At 42.1% G+C, this 19796-nt stretch overlaps 1 protein-coding gene and 1 long non-coding RNA gene across 2 annotated transcripts; both read left to right on the top strand.

Annotated features, from left to right (window-relative positions):
• Positions 1-584: 584 nt before the first annotated feature.
• On the top strand, positions 585-2852 carry hoxa1a (homeobox A1a). The gene is made up of 2 exons (XM_063899407.1): positions 585-1349; positions 1758-2852. The coding sequence occupies exons 1-2, from the start codon at positions 743-745 to the stop codon at positions 2123-2125; spliced, it is 975 nt and encodes a 324-aa protein (XP_063755477.1). The 5' UTR covers positions 585-742; the 3' UTR covers positions 2126-2852.
• An 867-nt stretch (positions 2853-3719) lies between these two features.
• On the top strand, positions 3720-18298 carry LOC134874506 (uncharacterized). Its single transcript, XR_010167078.1, has 3 exons — positions 3720-3857; positions 6596-6686; positions 17773-18298. It is a non-coding gene; the product is annotated as an uncharacterized LOC134874506 (long non-coding RNA).
• The last annotated feature ends 1498 nt before the right edge of the window (positions 18299-19796 follow it).

Below are 19796 nucleotides of genomic sequence, written 5' to 3'. Positions count from 1 at the left end.
ACACAACACACACACACACACACACACACACACACACACACACACACACACACACACACACACACACACACACACACACACGCACTGAACTATCCATCCAGGAAAGAATGACACCATAATACATATGATATCATGGCTGTTATGCACGGGAGGATACACACACGCACGGGGGCACACCCACAGCAGCTTCCACACATACGCACCAACAGGTCCAGGCACACGTACACGCATGCACACTTTCCCATGTATTCCAAAAATACCGTACCTGAGGTGAGGGTGCTAGGTCGTCCTCGTGAGGAAGTTGCAGGGGGTGAAACGTTAATCTTTCCACGGGCAGGAGGGCACACAACGGGGGGTAGAAGGAGCCGTGTTGGCAGTTCCCCGCTCTTCATGCGACCCCGGTGCTGTCCGTCTCCGTCTGCCTCCCAGCTCATTGTTTGCTCGGCCAATACATTAGTGGCGACGCGCGTCACCTTGATCGACGAGCGCCTGGAATTTAAATAGCCACTCAAACACCAATCTGTCACCGGCTAAGGGGATAAGGACAAGTACCTCACTGGCTGACCCGGGCCCACGTGACAGCACCCGTTCATTGATATCGGCCCAAGCGCCCCCTCCTTCCCCTGATAGGGACAGAGTATAGGTAAAGGTTGGCACGGTCACTCAGGGTAAGAGGGGAGAGAGGATCAGAGGGTGTCTGTAGAACAGACTGTCCCTCGGCCCCCGGTAGAACAATGCTACAATGAGCAGCTTCTTAGACTACTCGGTGATGAACGGTGAAGGTGGCTCGTGCTCTGTCAGGGCTTTCCACTCGGACCACGGGATTACAACTTTTCAGTCTTGCGCGGTGACTGTCAACAACTGCGGGACTGATGACCGCTTCATGGGGAGCAGGGCTTCCCCTGACGGCATTCCTCACCAGCCGGGGTCATATCAGTCTACTGCGAGCTCTCTGGGTCTCGCCTACGGAGCACATCCGGCCTGCAGCTCCAGCTATGGACCCCAAGGTTTCTGTGCTACGTATAATCATTACGCGCTCAACCAGGAAGTAGATTCCACAGCGGGATTCCCCCAGTGCAGCCCCCTGATGTACTCGGGTAACATTTCTTCCTCAATGGTCTCTCAACATCGCCAAGGTTACAGTGCCGCCCCCCTGGGTCAGCTGCAGTATGCCCACGCTGCCTACGGCGGAGGGCACGAGCAAGCTGCCCCGTTTCCTGGGTGCTCAAACCCGCTGTCACCACTGCATGCAGCCCACCTGGAGGCTTGCTGCTCGCCTCTGTCTGAGGGTGCATCTTCTGCTCAGACATTCGACTGGATGAAAGTCAAGAGGAACCCCCCAAAAACAGGTGGGTGCCAAGTGGCAATAGTATGTGTTAAGTTTGTAAACAAAACTGTCTTATAAGCGTTCTGAGTTCAAATGGTATGCTTTATATTCAAGAGCTGTCTGAATGGGCCACGTGTGTTATGTTGTTGTTAATTGAACCACAGACGGATGGGAATGATATTATTTCGTAATATATTATATAAAGTATAGCAGATATTATCTCTCAGTGTTATGTTATACCATGTATGTAATACAGCATGTTTCAAAGTAGCTGACATTTAATACTGCTGCGTAAAAGCTGCTTTTTGCTGCGTAAAAGTTGTACTTAATCCAAACGCAGTTTTGTAATACCTCATGTGTGTTGTGAACAGTGAACACGTGAGGGAACTTTTTACAATAAGTTGACAGTGATTTGTTTCTCTGTCTGCAGGCCGGTCTGGGGAGTACGGTTATGGGGGTCAGCCGAACACAGTCCGGACCAACTTCACCACCAAGCAGCTGACGGAGCTGGAAAAGGAGTTTCACTTCAACAAGTATCTGACCCGTGCGCGTCGCGTTGAAATCGCAGCCGCGCTGCAGCTGAATGAGACTCAGGTGAAAATATGGTTCCAGAACCGGAGGATGAAGCAGAAGAAGAGGGAGAAAGAAGGGCTGCTTCCGGTCAAAGCGTTATCCTCAGACCCGGGACAGAGCATACAAGAGAAAATGGACGATGCAGCATCAGAGAAATCTATTTCAGCTCCATCTACTCCGTCTCCCACACCCTCCACTGTGTCTGATCCTTACTCCTCCAACTAAGAACTAACTGCCTCTTTAACTCTTTAGGCCACAGCCGGCCTGTATATCAAAACTCATATCCAGTGTATCAAAGCCAAAGTCCTGGTTAATGGATGTGTGGACATATAGACTGAATTAATGCACTATTTAGGACTTTGGACAATAAAATTATGGACTTTGTCTGAGTTAAAGATTTGTTTTATAGTGTGTGGTGTGTTCGGAAGAACGATAACATTGCTGTTCAATCAACAGTATTCCACTTTCTTTTACATTTGATGTAAAATACGCGTTGTGCCACGACTGTGACGGTGCAAGAACCAGTAGATACCCTACACCTGTTCCTGAGCAGTGCTGCAGAGTGACAATGTAAAGTTACACAGCTGCACCCACAAACAAATACCTCAAATGTGCCAAAATTGTGTGTAATGGCCACGGCCAGGGTGATTACACTGAATGTCGCCAATTAGGCATCACACAATCAGCGAGATGACCTCGTTTATTAATCGTTATAGAGTGCATTGTTATAGTACCTCCTTAATCACGGTCCCCTCTGTGTTTAAGGCCTGCGTGTTTGTGTGTCACGACTGTCTGAATGTCTTTTGTGTGAGATTTGCATGATGCTTATTGCTTTCATGTATTAGCTGAGTTTTATCAGTAGGGGAACTGTTCGTGTAAGTCCATATTTGTTCCAGGCTTTTATCTGTTATCTATTTAATCCAGTGGAGCACATACAAAGTGTTTTGTCCAGAGAGACGTTTACGGGTCAATCATGTGTATTAAAGTGCGTTTACCTCTAAAAATACTATTCATCTGTGTCATTGCTTAGAGGAAATCTTAGGGAGACAGAATTAGAGAAATTTCTGAGGAATTCAAAGACAATCTTTCATCTAAATCTGCCTATCAGACCTTTATCTTAAAAGGAAATGAATTCAGTGTCCATTTATACTATCGCCTGAGAAGCTGCACATGTCTGTTTTACGCAGCGCAGAGTCCCTCAATGTATGCGGCCGTGCGTGCACTCATCCCTGGGGCAAAGAGTTATTGGCATAATAAAGGCATGTTTATCCACGGAGGAGATGAGAGCGCGGACGTCAGCGTCATTTGTGATGACAACCTTATTGAGCCCTCGGCTTATTGAGGGGGCAAAAAGAAACTCCATCGATTCTAACATCGAGGTTAGGCTATTGACAAGGATGGCGCTCCTCTGGCCCTGTCAGCGTTAACCCCTCAGCACCCCAAGTCACAAGGAGGTGTCATCATCCTCACCTGATGACAAGAAGAACAGTGAAAACTTACATCACTGCATATCACAGTCAGCACCACATTTGTGCTTTAACAATAATTATTATTTCAGGTTTTGTTAAAACTAAACCAGATTTGATAATCTGCTCTTTGACTGATAGGGAATTGTGAGTGGATATTGTCTATACAATCTGTTTAAATTATGAGTAGAAGTCAATTAATGTATTTATTTAAAAACAAACAAACAAGTGTATTTTAATGCACTCTGAACAATTTAAATGTACCTGCTCTTTTGAAGCTTTACTATATCGTGTCTAGTTTCCAAAGAAAAAGGGGGGTTCTGATTCTATATAACTGTTTTAATTCCTGGTATGCAAGCTGCGAGGCCATCACACCATAAAAGGGCAAAAAACGCCGAAAGAGCCATGATTAATGAGCGACGTTCACCTCTACCTGGGATCTACCTGCAGGAGCTGCTCTCTTGGAGCTGTGGAGACCTGCTGAGAACAGAGTAAGTTATTTAGCCAACCTTTGTTTTACTAATCTTATTTTACTTTTTAAAAAATATATATATTGGTAATATTTTACAAGGTGTTTTTTCTACATTTAACGCAGTGGTTGCTCCTTTGTAACTTCAGACATCCTCATTTTGTTAGAGGAGTTTCAGTATAACTGTGAAGTTTGCACTCCTTGACTGTGTTTGTTAGGCCAATTTGGATAATCAGGTGGAATATTGTCCTATATTGGAAAATAATAGAATACAATTTGTATACACTCATTCTTTGTAGCAAATAAATAAACGTGTTCGTTTATCTTAAACTAAATGTAATGCAATATGTGTATATTTTTAGGAGATTGTAAATATTTTAAGGCTAAAGGAAAATGATTCATAGGCTCTTCCCTATTTTAATATCCTTTAAACATTTCTGCTTTTTTTTGCTGAATTATTTAGCACATTTGTAGCACAAGTATTATAGGGTTATTAAGAAAGTGTATAGGTCGAGGAAACTAAAGGAATTAGATTCACACGGTTTTTTGTACATAACTTTACTCATATAAAAAGGTATTCTCCAACACTTTTTTAAACAAAGGCTATCAACACTAAATTCTGCTATTAAAATGGTAATTTGTTGTTTTAGCAAGGTCTTATTTCAACGCTAATCTCTTATCAGAATGCATCATATTATTTCACACGGATACATTTTCAACTAAAAGCTTCTGCACAGTTTTATTTCCGCCTAATCTGAATCATTAGACACGGCCATTTCTTTTCATATACGTAATTTTATTTTAATCATTAACCCGGCATGAAACGTATTTTCTTAGTATTTCCTTTGAGTCTAAACATCTGGTGTCTTTTTGCTTTTGTTTGCAATTACAAATGCGACAGAGACAACATTGCACACAGGCGTATTACTATTTTTTTCGTGACTCCAAAACTTATTTTAGACATTCAATGCAGGCAAAATAGATGTTGTAACCGAGAGTAACAATGAAAACGTGTATTTGCTTATAACACATTTCAGACACTATCTAATTTCTGTGTATTATTGTATTTTCTATTGTATAACCCCTAGTAAAAATGCAAGGCTGTATTCCTCGAAACATCCACAAACCTCTCAAAGGACCCTTGGGTGTCCCCGGACCCCATTTTTGGGAAGTTTAAGCCCCACGGTTCTCCCTGAGGCCGCTGTGCGCTATGCAGGAGCCACACAGAGTGGATTAGAAACGCAGCTGATCCTTAAAAGAAAGCCCGGGGTCAACCCTCGGTCACAGTTTGAGTTTGTTGTCATAGCACCACCCACACATAAACAACAGTTTACAGACCACACTGTGCAAACAAGCACCTCAACAACGCAGTCATAGTCCAGCTCCGACGGCCTGTTTGACCAAAACACCCTCACACTCGCTGCTAAACGCTAAAAATGACCTCAGCGTTTCAAAGAAAGTCTATCAGGACGTCTTTACTGGTCCGACCGCCAGATATGCCCCCGCACGGCTGATGGTTCCCATTAGGGCCCTCGGATAAACACACGGACGATGACAGATGTTTGACGAAAACCATTAAGGCTTTGAGAAGGAGGAATATATGTTTAAAGCTTTTGACTTAAGGGGGTGACGCAGAAATTAGATGGAGGATTCATTTGCGCGTCCTTGATGGGGCCTGAAATAGATGGGCGCCTTGAGCCAACTAAAATGTGTGCCATGGAAATGATTTGTTTGCATCATTTAAAAAAAAAAGACTCTGGTCGAAGAAGTAAGCCTTCATAATAACACAAACGGAAAGAAAGTTTAAGTTGTTGATTTGACCTGAAGGAAATCAGTACATCGCTGTTTAAAATACTTTCATCTGAACTTTAGTTTAAATATCTCCCTGAAGAGCTGGGGAAATACATAACACATATTCTGAAGCTTAAGAAAAATACCAGTGATGTGCTTAGAATACTTTAAAAAAGAAATGACGTGTTGACAGAGATTTGTTTTCAAACTTTAAAATATATGTATGTTTTTCATAACAAATATAGAGTCATTTCCGATTGCATAAAAATAAATAAAAGCCACAAAACCCTAATTTAGTAACACTTTTAAAATATCAACAAGGAAAAGTATATTTCTAAAACTACATTTTCTTTATTAATTATTTAAACATTCTTACATTTTTGGTTCACATGGGACCTGAATTAAATATTTGGAGGTTGATGTTAATTTGGCAATCATCACAGGGAAATGTAATCTTTAAAATAAAAATATATCTGGAATTGATTTTCTTATATTCCCCTTTATCTTATCCATATAATATAAAATGTGATGTGCTTTCATTATAATACTAAATAATGTAACATCATAATAATATAATCTTAATGTGACTTGTCACTATTTTGTAGGATATCAGAAGCCTTTCAAAAGCATCAAAGGCTTTTTAATTGTTCCTATGCACAATAGCTACAGTGTTTTGGCAATGAAAATATCAAAAAACAAAAAATATTGCAATAGAAATAAATGCAGGAATAGGAAACTTAGAGACTGGTATATTATTTTGTTTATTTGTTTTACTTGCACATCATTGCAACAAACATTTCAAATCATTTTGCTCAAAACCTGAAACCAGGCTGTGAAAACGAGAGCTTCAGGTAGCTTAAACTAGAGTTTCTTTCCTGTGATGTCACAAAATAACGTACCTGTAAATTAAAACTGTATTGAAGCAGTGACACAAGAACGTTATGATAATGTGATTATTTTTTCAAGCAGTATCGGAGGACATAAAGAAGATTTGCGAGACCCATAGGGAAGCATGCGAGTTGACCACGAGACTCAAAGGCCGCCACCTCAAAGTGTGAAGGTATTCATCTCTCAGAAACACACTTTCACACACGCAAATGAAATCACCTGTACAAGATATGTGTACTGAGGGTGTGAAGAAACAAAGAGTCGCTTAATGATATGAAGGTCAGAGACAAGGTTGTACATGCATACCCACACACACACACACACACACACACACACACACACACACACACACACACACACACACACACACACACACACACACACACACACACACACAGGGAGAAATAGGGTTCAAACCAACTCTGCCTCTAAAGTCTTTTTTATTAGTAGTTTTTATACATTTAGAGGATTTGTTTGTGTGAGTGCGTGTGCACTTCTGTAACAATGGCGAAAATCACCACTAAATTCAGGGAGGATTATCAATAGGGAAGGATTGATAAGCCACTGAGAACAAGAAAAAGCAAATTCAAAAGACATCATCACATCTACTGATGAAAGCTTTTTAGATTCAGGCTAATTTCTGTGTTGTAATGCAGACATCCTATGTGTCTTAGGTCATTATGCAAATGAAAAATGCAGGGATATGGACCAAAATATAATGGCTGTGATCAGTCTGTGCATACGTAGATCTTATATGTGGAGTGTTTGTGGTCATCTGCGGCACTCTGCCCCTAACCAGATAATGTTGGGCATGGTTAAAACCAAAAGCAAGGCACAGATTCTTTGTCTATTTGTTCACACAACAGCAGAAAGAAAGTGCAGGCAGCCCAGGGAGACAGACAGGCAGACAGACAGAAGTCACTCATCAGGTTAGTCGAGGTATTGGCACATCCGTGCTCATAGACCACTCCCCTGTTGTGATTGGCAGCCAAAATGAATTCCTCCATCGACAGATGTGCGTCTCTAAGTGCCGATAAAGGGACAGAACCGATAGAGGGATTGACAGTATGATGGAGGAAGAGAAGATGGTGAAGGAGAGCAGAGATGACATCATGTGGTCAGCTGTATGTGTTTGATGAAACAGTGTTGTGGTGTTTAGAGTGAGGAAAGGTGGAGATGGGATGAGGTTAGAGGCTGACTGTGGCGCTGTACGTCCACAACAGAACTCACCTCAAAGACTTGTCTGCAGTTTTCTTTAGGCTCCTTTTGTCTTGAGAAGCAGTCCTGCTTTGTGGGGGAACTCTAAGTGAACAGAGGAGAGCTCAGGCGGGACGCTTTAGCAGGTCTGAGGCCCAGAGGAGGACTGGGGAGAAGGGCTGTGGTCTCGAGACAGAGGTCCATCCATCACACATGTCCCGACCCCGGCTTGACCCCAGCATGGCAGCCAATGAGGCGCCCTCAACCCCTAAAGAAAGCCCCCCACCACACAGACACCCACACACACTTACCTACTCACACACACCCACACACACAGAAAAGATTGGGTGGCGCTGACTAGAGTTTGGATGCTCTTTGTGTTGGCGATCGTCGCTTCCCAGAATCCTTTGTTTTTTACGTGAATAACGTGAGTACCAACACCAGACAGACAGGCTGTTCATCCTGTGTCTCTGTCTCTCTCTGAAATACACGCACACACACACACACACACACACACACACACACACACACACACACACACACACACACACACACACACACACACACACAATTTGCATGCGTTTTGAAGAAAAGTAACATTGCTTTACTAAATACTCAACTACTCAACAGTTAAAAAAGTAATTAAGTTACATTTTTCACTAATTTCTCTCATCACTCGTTAAAAGTCCCTCAACACCTTCTCAAAATCCTTTACAACTACACGTCACATTTCTGTAAGTGTAGAAATAGAAAACAAGACACTGTGGATTAGCAAACAGGCGGGCTAATATAAGGCGACATTTACTGATCATCAACAGCTCCCTTTAGCTTGACCCTCTGACTGACTATAATCAAGGATTGTTCTCTAACTAACTGAATGAAGAGATTTAGGCCTGATATCATCAAATGGTGTATTAATAACACACAAATAATTCAGGACTCTCAACCTGGAGGCCACTTTCTGTGTCTGGTGTAAAACCAAGTGTCAATGTTATAACAGATATAAAATTCTCATTTGAAGTAAAACCTTGATTTTTTACTAAACTTAAACAATACCATCGAAACCTGAGCATAACCAAGTGCTATTGTGGAATGGAGTTTCAAATGACAACCTACCCACATTTTAAAAGTTTTTGTATCCACAACATTTGCCACGTTTAAACTGCAGCTGTGCGTCCGTATTTGACAAGTGGTGAATGAGAAGGCAGCCAAAATGACACCTGAAAAGCTTAAAATGCTTAGTCATGACACTCCAGTACCTCAGTGTGCCTTAAATATTCACAAGTATCCAAAAATAACCTCTGAAAACATATCTTTCACCAGTCACTTCTGAGAGAATACTGTGGGCTTTTATACACACTTGTTTCTTTTGTAATGCTTGTTGTCATGTTCTTATTGAGCCAAAGATGTAAGAAAGACAAACAAAGCTAAAACATAATCCCAAACCCTAAACTGCAAAGCCAGCAAACACACCCGACAGCATTTCCTGAGTGCTTGTCAATACGCGAGTACAGCCTGAGCCAAGCCTTTGATATTAAGGACCTGAGCCTTTGGTCTCATGAATAACTAGACAGGTGAAGAAGCTTGTGTTCAATTCGCCTCAAGCAGCTAGCCATAGTTAGCACATCACTGAAAGAAACACAGAACAACTGCCACTACAGTCACACACAGCTGCAGGGCAGAAGAGAGGTTTCAGCACCTCAGATTAAACGTCTCCATGTCAGGGAGAATTTGGAGAGCGTGTGAGCGTTAGATTCTGCTCGGGGTGACATGCAGCGATTGTCAGGACATTTTGAGCTCACCTGACAATGTTTTACCTGTGAACCAGCTGTCAGTCCGGCCCATAGGAAGAGCAATGGCGCTCACGTGTGTTGTGACAGAAGACCACTGGAAACACAATCTGCGGGGATTAGTGAGCAATTTGTGCGTTAACTGACACAAATGCTCTTTGATGGTTGCTGACAAGAGTTAGCAAGTCACATTAAGAAATGTACAACACACAGTTGTTGCGCTTGTCTCTTTCTTTTTTGATTTACATGTTAAAGCTTATTCTGATATAAAAAGCACCAATTAACATATTTCAACATATTGAACTTTAACATGAATTGCCTCTTTCAGAAACAATCAAACAACATAGTCAAGTTTACTGATCTTAAACACTCATGTGCTTTAACGCATTAGTGTTTTGATTCCAGAAAATTAGCCACACGCACACAGGCCTACACACACTGTAAAACCACAATGGGTGTTAAAGCAGGCAGAGTTAATAAAGCAGCTTGTTATTGTAAAGAATGACGGAGATGTTTCAGTGACAGATGTAAGGCTCAGTGTAACTCTAAGCCTCTCGTTTGTACACGCCCTGAAGCACATCACACTGTGGGAGTCTTAGAGGCGGAGTGAAACTATGCACCGACAGGGTGCCTGTCCCCTTCAGGCAAAGAGCAGTCCAGATTTGAATCAAACACTCGTAACAGTAAGCTTAACAAGACAAATTGATTCTCAGTCAAAAACTGTGAGTTACTGTATGTTTATGGTTGTGTAAACACACCAGATAAAAGCTTTTAATCACACTGTTGCAGTTAGGCTGCTGACAGAGCTGCAATGGCCATCAGAAAACATCATCTTACCATGATATTGCTAAAGCAGTCTTTCTGCAGTTTTCTCCTTAGCGGGAACCACGGCTGGATTTCCAAAAGCAAGTTAGAATTATGATCATCATGATCATTGGCTAAAACATTCATGTGACATTCCATTAGAATTTCATATAACATTGGGAGTAACATTACTATCTGTTAGGTCCCTTTATCTTAGTTGGACCATTGGCTTCATGATACTTACTAGCTAGTCCTTTACAAATACCTCGATCAGCTAATGTTACAAAGAAATCACCGCAACAAACATGCCACAGAGCTAAAGTACAGCTAGCTGGCTAACCTGTGGTTAGCATAGGTTACAGTTATCTAGTAACCTGTTATGTAGCACAACCAGTTCTGCTGCTCACTTCTGTTGGACGTGTAAACACCTTCACCATTGGATCTGAGGGTAATTTTGGTCCTTTAGTTTAACATATTTGTAAACTAGCATTCAGCATCACCATAAGAGAGAAATTGAAACTCCCCATGAAAACAAAATATGATATTATTTGTATTATTCTATATATTCGAGTACAAAAACAGCAAAAAATGTGCATGTGCTCTTTGTTTGTATTGTGCAAGGTGTGTGTGTGTGTGTGTGTGTGTGTGTGTGTGTGTGTGTGTGTGTGTGTGTGTGTGTGTGTGTGTGTGTGTGTGTGTGTGTGTGTGTGTGTGTGTGTGTGAGTGTGTGTTAAAGTGAGCTGACCCCTCCAACACCACATGCTCACCTGCAGACAGCCGGACAGTCACCCTCGTCAACACCCCCCTCCTCTCACTCCCCCTCGCTCGTTATCATTTGAGCTCCACAGAGACTCTTCTAATGACAGCGCTTGTCTATAATGGCATCGTCGCAGCTTGTGTGTGTGTGTGTGTGTGTGTGTGTGTGTGTGTGTGTGTGTGTGTGTGTGTGTGTGTGTGTGTGTGTGTGTGTGTGTGTGTGTGTGTGTGTGTGTGTTACTCTGTGTGTGTGTGTGTGTGTGCTTGTGCTCTCGTATGGGTGCATGTTCGCCCTGTAATGACAGCGGCTGTCTATAACGGCTCGTCCTGGCAGGGATCATTCGGTCCTCCCTCGCTCCCACGTCCGCTGTCCGGTGTCACCCGTGTCCGGGTGGACGATGATGTGATCTTTAGTCCCCTCTGCGATCTATAGACTGGCATTTGGCTCAGCGAGCGTCCCCCGGCCCTGACATGCATGCTAAAGCTTGCCGTTGTTCTGCCGATATATCCCCCTGCTTGCCTTACCTCCCCCAAAAGGATGTTAACGCCAGCCAGCGCAATATTCAGACAAGCAGATACCGGAATGGCAGTTAGCCACTGAAGTTCGAGCCCCTGTAGGGAAAAGTATAGACGGTTTGTGTGTGTGCATGAATATGTGGTGCAGTGTATCTATTATTTCAATGCAGTAGCATTTGGATGTCAATAATTAATTTGGTTTCATTTGTGGAACATTATTTAGAAAACATTTCATGTTACTTTTGTTAAAGAAAACATTATAAGTAGCCTGCTATGTTTAAATACAATTTTCAAACTTTAAAAAAATCTACAATAGATAGTACTCACATACTGAATCATCCCATGCAGTCAGAAAGCAGAGGAGGCAGCTACCTGAGAAGAGAGGTATACCAGAAGAAAGGAAAATTAGCAAGCACATTTTGTAACTTTTGTTCATAACATCTTCAGGACATATCCTTTATCCTACAGGAAACAATGTGTTTTGCATTTGACCCAACAGCTTGTGTGGGAAGATACATTCAGTTGTTAGCATAACCAGTCACAGGAATCTCAGCCAAACAATAAAGAAAAGCGTCGTCAACATAAAGTCAAACTTCATTGATAAATCCAAGCAAAATAAGCAAAGAACTCAGGACTAGGCATAGTGGTCATTTCTTTTTTACTTGTTTTGGATCAAGGCAAGGTACAACCTGGACCACCGTCCTGTCACAAGGCTAAGGCTAAAAGCTAAACACATAAATCAGCACGTGGCCCTACAGCCAATGAGGTTTACATGAGTTTCCTTTAAATTCCTATGTGTTTGGCCATAGAAAGTCTCTATCCCAACCTATATTAGCTTATTGTATTGACACTTGTGTTCTGTTTATGCGTCCGTGTTTTCTATCTCTAATGTAGGCTTATATGCTCTTTAGTGTGCCATTTGGTGTGTGTGTTCAGGCTCTAGTGTTGGTCCTGAGGGACTGGCTGTGTCCACTCCTGCATTGATGCCATCACAATCTCATCTGCATACCTGACAGCACAGACCTTCTTCTTCCTTCTTTCAACCCCCTTTCCTCAATCTTGCTGTCTGTGTGCTTCATCCAGCGCAATCTCCTCTTATCACTTCTTCCTAATTCCTTTTCCCTTTCTTTATTCACCTTTTTTTGTGTTGTCCTGCCTTACGATGTCTTTGTCTCTCTGGTCTTGCTTTCTCACTCCCTCGCTATTTTTCTCTGGGTCAATACTGTGTGTGTTGGGGATTCAAGGGTTGCCGTTTCTAGATAAACACCCTGTTAGCAGGATTATCCCTGTTGTCCTAACAATGTAAACCTGGGATTAAGCCTCACTCTCTAGGGATATATTTGTGGATGCGAGTGTGTGAGTGTGTATGTGTGTTATGTCCTCTATTGTGAAAAGGCTGCCTTTTAAAGCATGTAAGGTTTCAGTAGCTTGCTGCACAGATTTAGTGTAAAATGTGTATCTCTACATTATATCATTTTACTTAATGCAATGTATGTTGAAGACAATAGGCAGGAGGCAATGTTTCTCAACAAAATGTATTGTGGATTATCTTTGATGTCTAGCAAATAGGTTGTGTGAATTTTTGTCCTCACTAAACAAAGCCAGTGGTCGATTTTGGAAATAACTTAAATTGTGCATTGTTCATAATCAATGTTAGCCCGCGCGCATGGTTCTCCTATATTTCCTTTGCAGGTGCATTGCTGCACTTCTCGGCTGGTTGGTGCTAATTGACCGTTAGTGCAATCCAACAGGATAGTATATCGCCCTGCCATATTGCTCATGCATGTGCGCAAAACAGTAATAAGGGGACCAACTCGTAAAATCATTGCACCATAGCACCACAATAGTAAAAGACTCTACATGGTGTCTTAAAGGGGCTTTGAGACCCAAAACACAACTGTGCTAAAAGTACACAAAGGGCTGTGTTGTTTTAGATAGGCCTGCTGGTGAAATGTTGTAACATTATCCAGGAAGGCCGGATAAACAATGGATCTATGTGTACAAAGACGTTCCAACGTATCAAAACACGGCAGTTTATTGCACTAATCTTACAACTCTGACAAGTTATTACAGAGTTAATAATTTTATCCTCCATTACTCATCACCAGGCAAACAGTAGAAAGACCTGTTCAGCAATCAGAATCCCAGCTATGTCAACACAGCAGAATGATTGACATGAATGTGGAGCTGCCTTTTGATGTGCGTTGCTAATACTAATACTTAGGCATACTTCAGATGAAATGGTGGTATGGAAGAAAGTTTTAATTAATTACAGAAATAAGTTTAAATGCTATGCCAGCTATTTTGTTATTTAAACGGGGGGATAGCCCCTTGAGATGAACCATCTTGTTTTCGAGGGGGTCCAGTTTTTAAGATCAAAATCACACTCACATATTTTAAATGATCTGATAGTTAATTTTCAAAGACGATTCAGCCGAGTACCACTTTTAGAGCAACAAACTGCAGATGAAAGGGCGGAGGAGAGAGTGCTGAAAAGAAATCAAGGCAGGGAAGCGAGTAAAGGGGTGGCTGAAAAGGCGAGGCAAGGGCTGTGGTGGCGATGCTGAGGTGAAAGGTCAAAGGTCAGCCCCCCTAGTGATATCTCCTGTGCCAGAGAGACAGTCACGACCCGGTCAGCGGAGGTTCAGGTGTCAGAGAGAGACGACTGACTGACGAGACCTCTCCTGCGCTCCGTCCCGGTTGGACCTTTCATCCTTCCTTCCCTCCCTCTCGCTGTCAGTCCTCCGTGACCCATCCCTCCTTTCCTTCTACCGCTCTCTGCACTTTCTGTCTACCCACGGACCCCCCCTAACCCTGTCATCCTCTCATCCTTCTCTCCTTCTTTTCCCCCCATTCACCTTCTTTTTCACCCCTTAAGCTAAACATTACCACAGGGCTTCACTCAGCAGGCCAGGTTGACTGGGGCAGCTCTCTGTGGGGCTGCTTGTCTTCAGTCCACCATCATATGCTCACAAGGCCTACATTCGCACTCACACAGAAACTTTCACATGCTTATAAATGCCCTAGTTGGCAGGAGCACATGTAGCCTACTCTCTACTGCCAATCCTTCAGAATTATTTTTAAGTTAAAAGGGGAGATTCCAGTTTCCACTTTAACACAGTTAGGTACTAAAATTATTTTTAGTTGTTGCTATCATCCCCGTTATAACACTTTGTTTAGCGACTGTATTTTAGAGATTGAAGATTTATATAATAATGAAAATCTTAAGTCCCAAGACACAACAATAAAATAAATGAAATAAAATTTTAAAAACAATGAAAACAGTGCAACAAATAACAGATTATTAATAAAACAGCGCAAGAGAATGTTTCACCACTAATGTGTGAGTAAGATTCTGCTTATGCGGACACCACGCGTTAAAGAATATGACCCTGCGCTTCTTTAGTTGAAGTTTCTCCTTTTTTAAAGAATTTGGGAGGTTGGTTTAAATCTGCAGGCTCACTGTTTTTCTTTTAAAGGGTCAATTAGTAATTTGCGACTCAACTTGACCTCAATCAGCCACTAAGGAGCTGCAACCTTAACTGATTAAGACTTTATGTAATGTTAGTTTAGACAGTTTTGAAGAAGGCAGAGTTGAGTCACTGCTAATTTTTCCATTAACTTCTAAAGACTTATTGTAGCCAATGTGTGCTGTGCTATATTTATTGCAGCTTCAACACCTATAGTCATTTCCATATTGTGATGCTCCCATTAAATTAACCTATGGTTGCAGGTGGGTTGAGTGCTAGCCTTGATGCCTACCATTAACTTGAATGGGTAGAGCTCCCTATTTCATCATCAATGACTATTACAGCACATTGTATTACCAAGAGTTACAACAACATATCAGGGAAACTATGTTTACATGTCAACATACTTTAGGAATATGACTTGCAATGTCATAACAGTGGATACTCACAAGTTATTGACTCTTTCTGACCTGGTCGCCAGCTGGAATCGATAGATTAACCACAGCCGACTGCAGGTCTCGCCAACCACAGGTGATAGACAGACAAAAAGCAACTTAGTCATTGAGAGAAAACGTATGAGAAAAAAAATGTTTACTTGTAGAAAAATGCTACTTAATTAACCCGTCATGTTTTGATGCCCCAACACGAGCAGAAGTCTACAATTATGCTAAAACGCATTTTTAATCATGTGATACCACTCATTTAAAACACATAGTACTGTCACTTTTTTTACTAGAGTAGTAATGACGGGGTCTCTCATTGCAAAACAATATTTTATTTAAGTTTTATTTTTACCTTCCCTTTTTTTGTTTCTAACGTGGGAACATTATTTCATAACCATTTCACATCTGCCAAACGGACCTCATCCCGGAGCTATGGACGAGCTTCTCATCACTCTCATACTGTCTCATCATCATGTTGACTGGCTGGCACGCCTGAGGACATGAGGCAGCCAGACATAGGTACTGGCAGGTATGCACACAGACATACATTTTGGCAGGTGCAGGCTTCACGAAGGGCTGCCAGTCGTTTCTTCTGTGTTGCTTTTCATTAACTTGTCTCATACAATCAAAGACTGTCAGCAAGAGTGACAGAAGGAGAAAGAAACAGAAGACAAGGAGGAGAAAGAGATTGCCTCCTTCTTTTCACAGATATGACTCTGTTCAGGCAGCTGCATCTAAACTGAAACTTCCTTTACTCTTGATAACATTGTGTCTGGCCTTTTGTAGCTTCTGAAATGTCCTCGGGCGTTATGCACACACCGATACATCACATACACACATGTGCAGGTGAGAAAAATGTAGTGATAGGAGCCCAAGTGCTCTGGGTAGTGTACATTCTACAGTGTCAGCTCATCATCTGCAGAAGCGCACACCTGCATGTTCCAAGAAAACATTAAAAGGAAAGTATCACTGTTGGAAAGCGACATTTCCTGCAGTGCAATCAGGAAGTTTTGTGAAATGTCAAAGCTTAATGAAATAACGACAGAATGCATTCCCCTCTCTGCATAAACCGATGGCTTATTTCTTTGCTTTCGAGAGACGCGTCACTCTACTAAAGGTTAAAGGGAAGATATTCTAATCAGGGACTCTTTACAGAGCAGCAGCTCAATAAGGTCAACTGGTGTCACAACACTCAGGTTGAGGAGGGAGGAATGTGTGTACAAGTGAGTGTACGTGTGCTAGTGAGATGGTTACTTTGCAGTAATCTTCTTCTGTTCTGTGGCTCGTGTAATGTTTCTTTTTTCAATTTGTTTCCCTTTATGCTTGTTTCTAGCCCATAAAAACATTATCACTTCATCCTGACACACACATACAAGAGTAACATGTAAAGCGCTGGTGTCTGACGGGTGATCCGCCGCCCAATCGGCTGTATTGATTATTGGGCCAGGGGAGGTTGGTGGAGCGGCAGCAGTAATTAGGGCTTTTTGGTGTGGATTAGCTGAGAGAAAAGGTCACCCGCTCAACATCAGTGGCAGGACCACAGGCAGGGACAGGGAGGGGTGGACGTGTGGAGGGGACTGTCCCCAAACGTGACAACCATGATTGGCAGGGTCACGTATGTATGTCATGTATGTGAGCACATGCAGGAATTGACAAAGGATAATTAAATTGTACTCCAGTAGACTTATTTTGATGTTTCCTACATCATTTCTTTATTGGTTATGATATCGCTATACTCACCAAAGTAATTACTAAGAACTGGGTAATGAAATCTGACTGGGCAAGAAACTTGATCGATCAGACAGGTTGCAAACAGTGGAGAGATACCTTTACTTGGAGGTAAAACTCAAATTAAGCACAATGTAATTATTAATCTACTTCGCAGAGGAAACAGAACTCAGAATGTGACTTTAAAAAAAAAAACTCAAACCAAGAGTTTAGATTACAGTAGTAAAAACTATGAGTAAAAATGCTTCCTACCTTGAGAATGAACGGTTTAATCCAATGCCTGACTTTTTAGTAACGCTGGCATGTTTCCAAAACCGAGCAATTAATTTAACGACTTTAGTGTTATCATAATCTGTGTAACCGATTGCCAAGCGAACAAAAGTGAGATCCAAGTTGTAAAAACAGCATTGTCCTTTAACATGTGCAGAATCTAAGTTTAAAGTATGTACGTTTATAATCAGAACATGCAAATATTTGAATATGAATCACTATGTGCATTAACATTGACTTCCAACTTTTATTTTCTTTCTGTCTCTTTCTCTACCTACCTGCAGGTTGACTTCTCAGTGGTATGACAGGTCTCAGTGTGTCTTACAGGGTCACGACCCTCCCAGGCTGTGACCTGGACAAACAGGACCGAGGAGCTACAACAGGACATGGAATGTCCCTTTTGTTTTTGTTTTGTTTCGCATTTTCTGTTGAGAAAGGTGGACATTTCCTCACTTTGCACTTGCCAGAGTAAAAGAAAACTTTTTCTTGGCAACGACAGTTAAGAGTTTACGCAAGATTTGTACTGTGGCTGTAACAGGAATGATCAAAGCTCAGGCAGCTCTGTGTTTAACCTGGATGCATTATTCTTTCTTTTCCTTGTGGGATTGTCATCCTCCAAGCCACTGAAAATATGATTTATTTTAAGAGCGCCGCTTTTTCTTTGTGAACACATTTTTGGTGTTAGCACAGCCACTTGTCTGATATTTCAGTATGTCCCACATTATATATGTTTCATGCGCCTGCTACCATGTGGAACCAATTGTTTCTTAATAAAAAAGCCAATGTGAATGATTAAGAAGGTGTCTGCGTGTCTGCATTTACTGGGTGTCAGCTCCCCTTCTTCTGCTCCACAGCGGCTCAGTCTGAGGCAGCAGCAGCTGTGGCAGATTTGGGGAGCAGTGGCTTTCTGCAAAGCTGCAGCACTCCTAGTGGTGGAAAAGCAGCACATGTGCAACATTATTGAAAAACCAACCAGACAGGTCAAGACAAGTGTTGATTGAGAAAGGTTGTGTGCAGGAGTATTGCTTTGTATTGCATTGCCTTGTTTTTGTGTGTTGTGTTTTAGCAGTGGCAGTGACTCGTGTGTATAAGTGATGGTGGTTGAAGAGGCACGCATGCGTACGTGACTTTTCTGTGTCTCATCACACAACAATACTGTGTGTGTGATCCCACTTGTGTGTATTTGAAGACTATCTTTGGCACTGTGTGTTCACCGTCACATCCGGGCATTTCTATGTATGTAGTGTGCATGATTTGTAAATGTCAGTGGAGATGGCGTGCAAAAAAGAGGTTCTGAAGGAGTGTTTTGTTGTGTGATAATAAAGGACATACATAACTCTGAGGCGAGTCGGAAACAAAAGAGCGAGGGCCAAACAAACCTTGAATCCTCCAAAACAGACTGCCTTTGCCTTTCAGGTAAAAGACAGTGAATGTGGCAGATCTGTATCTAATGTCAACTTTTGACTCCTTTCTGTAGTGTTTACCTGAATATTTGACACAAGAAGACACTTTGAAATGTTTCCAGTGACTTGTAAAGGTGAATAGGAGTATACAGCAATCAGAAATGTGATGCAGCTGCCTTTTTACATTGTAATCTACAAAGTATATTAAGAATTGCACTTAATCGCAAAACCACATTTTCTCTGTAATACCAGGTTTTGTCACAGATTATATTTTGTTTTGGTGGCAAAGGTATGCATCCTTAATGTGTCTCTGATTGGTTCATATAGAGCGATCTGTACACTATAGTTTCGGGATATGCAAGGCAGCCAGGGGCTCTCCACACTCTGCACAGCTTCTGCATTATAGAGTTCACTAGCGGGTCAAAAGTGTCACCACATACATCACAGCTGTAGCAGAACGGCACACAGCCGTTGCTATGGTGATCTGCCATTTTTTCCCCCCTACTTTGCTAAGCCAAACAGTGGTGGGTGGGTGCCGAGATACTGGGGGAAAAAACAATAAGGATTGTGTGCCCGGTCTTATGTGTGTCTCAGAGTGTTTGTATGCATTGTGTGGTTATTTGGTCAGGCGTATTTCGGTTAATGCTAAAGAGACACATGCGTACCTTCCTTGTTTGGACTGACTATCTGTGGTCTCAGCTGCACTCGTCAGGAACGCCGTGCAACAATAGCTAAGGTGCCCGCGGAGGGAGCTGCACAGCGTGATAAAACTGGCAAAATGAGGGTGTCAGAGGCTCCATTGAACATAATCAGGCTGTGGTAGATGGGCTCGGCTGTTGGGTTTGGGATCATAAGTCTGCCGATTAAACATGCATGGGGAGAATCCTTCATCACGCTGGCGAAAC

Source organism: Eleginops maclovinus, chromosome 13, assembly GCF_036324505.1.
Source record: "Eleginops maclovinus isolate JMC-PN-2008 ecotype Puerto Natales chromosome 13, JC_Emac_rtc_rv5, whole genome shotgun sequence".
In the NCBI taxonomy this organism is placed as follows: Eukaryota; Metazoa; Chordata; class Actinopteri; order Perciformes; family Eleginopidae; genus Eleginops; species Eleginops maclovinus.
Note: the sequence above shows the minus strand (reverse complement) of the source record. Positions and strands in the feature narration are given on the sequence as shown.

Excerpts from the sequence above, each read along its gene's own strand:
- hoxa1a (XM_063899407.1), top strand. The coding sequence starts at position 743 with ATGAGCAGCTTCTTAGACTACTCGGTGATGAACGGTGAAGGTGGCTCG. Across the intron at positions 1,350-1,757 it reads GAGGAACCCCCCAAAAACAG|GCCGGTCTGGGGAGTACGGT; the intron begins GTGGGTGCCAAG and ends CTCTGTCTGCAG.